The sequence below is a fragment of the Myotis davidii genome, unplaced genomic scaffold (assembly GCF_000327345.1).
Source record: "Myotis davidii unplaced genomic scaffold, ASM32734v1 scaffold875, whole genome shotgun sequence".
In the NCBI taxonomy this organism is placed as follows: domain Eukaryota; kingdom Metazoa; phylum Chordata; class Mammalia; order Chiroptera; family Vespertilionidae; genus Myotis; species Myotis davidii.
In genome coordinates, this window is record NW_006286244.1 from 24,852 (window position 1) to 25,923 (window position 1,072).

The 1,072-nt window shown below is 38.2% G+C and overlaps 1 protein-coding gene across 1 annotated transcript in view; it reads right to left on the bottom strand.

Annotated features, from left to right (window-relative positions):
- The window catches only part of LOC102763280 (complement factor H), a 73,877-nt gene that overhangs the window by 16,577 nt on the left and 56,228 nt on the right, over positions 1–1,072 (bottom strand). Inside the window, exon 17 of the mRNA XM_015559997.1 lies at positions 653–832. Coding sequence (XP_015415483.1) covers positions 653–832 — 180 coding nt within the window. The remainder of the gene's footprint in view (positions 1–652; positions 833–1,072) is intronic.

Sequence of the window (1,072 nt, forward strand, 5' to 3'; positions counted from 1 at the left end):
ATTACAACAGGACAACTTTTAATTTGATAATTTTGTATGGTCAGTGATTGTTGTTACAAATATCCAAATGGCCCTTGGCAGAGAAAAGGTCCCCCACCACTGCTCAGTGATCTAAACCATATGCAAACCAACAAACAAATATGACTGTGCAACTTGCAGCCATATTCACATTCCATGGAAACATTCCATCAAAACCTTTTCAAAAAATACCATCATTGGAGGCAAGCATTTGATCAACAAGTTTTAACGCTCGTTATATTGTACATGGGCTTGAATTAACTGTAAGGTGCTTAAATATTGTTTAGACACACTCAGGAAAACTTGAGGTGAGACTCATGCTGATAGAAATGTCCAATATCGATGGTGGAAATTATGCAAAAAATATGACAAAAGAGGTAGCTTCAGCTTCAGACACACTACTTGCATCTATGGAGACTTTCAATACGTGGTTCAATAAATAATTGAAGATTAATTTTTTAAATAAGGAAATCTGAGGTATCTACTACCCAACACACATTCTTCCAAAGTTTGTCTCTGGCTTAATGCAGTGGGTTATAGACACCCTGGGAGCCAACAGAAAATTAAGAGGAAAAGAACAGCTGATATCCAACGTTCTAATTCTGTTTTGAGCAGGTGTCAGAGTATTAATCACCTTTACATGTTGGAGGGCTAGGGGACCATCCAAAGTGGTAGCACTGAAGAGAGTCTGGTCCAACGAGAGTGAGGAGTCTATTTCTGCAGGAGAATGTCAACACGTCTCCAACGACATATTTCTCTTTCCGGGGCTGAGCAATTAAGTTCTCCTCTATATCGGGAACGATGCATTCTCTTTCTATAAAAAGGGTAAATAATTTAATGAGAACAGATGATTAACCAGTGCCAAGTAAACTTTATATGTCGTGCAAAAATAAGTGGCTGGGTGTTGCATATTCAGAGAGGCATCAAATAAATGTTCTCCCTGGAAGTGCATTATCTATTATGTCTGACACATCCCTCACATTCAGTTGGGACTCTCTGAATAACAATAGATGTGTCCTGAAAACTTATTTGTAATATCAACTCTCTTCTAGTG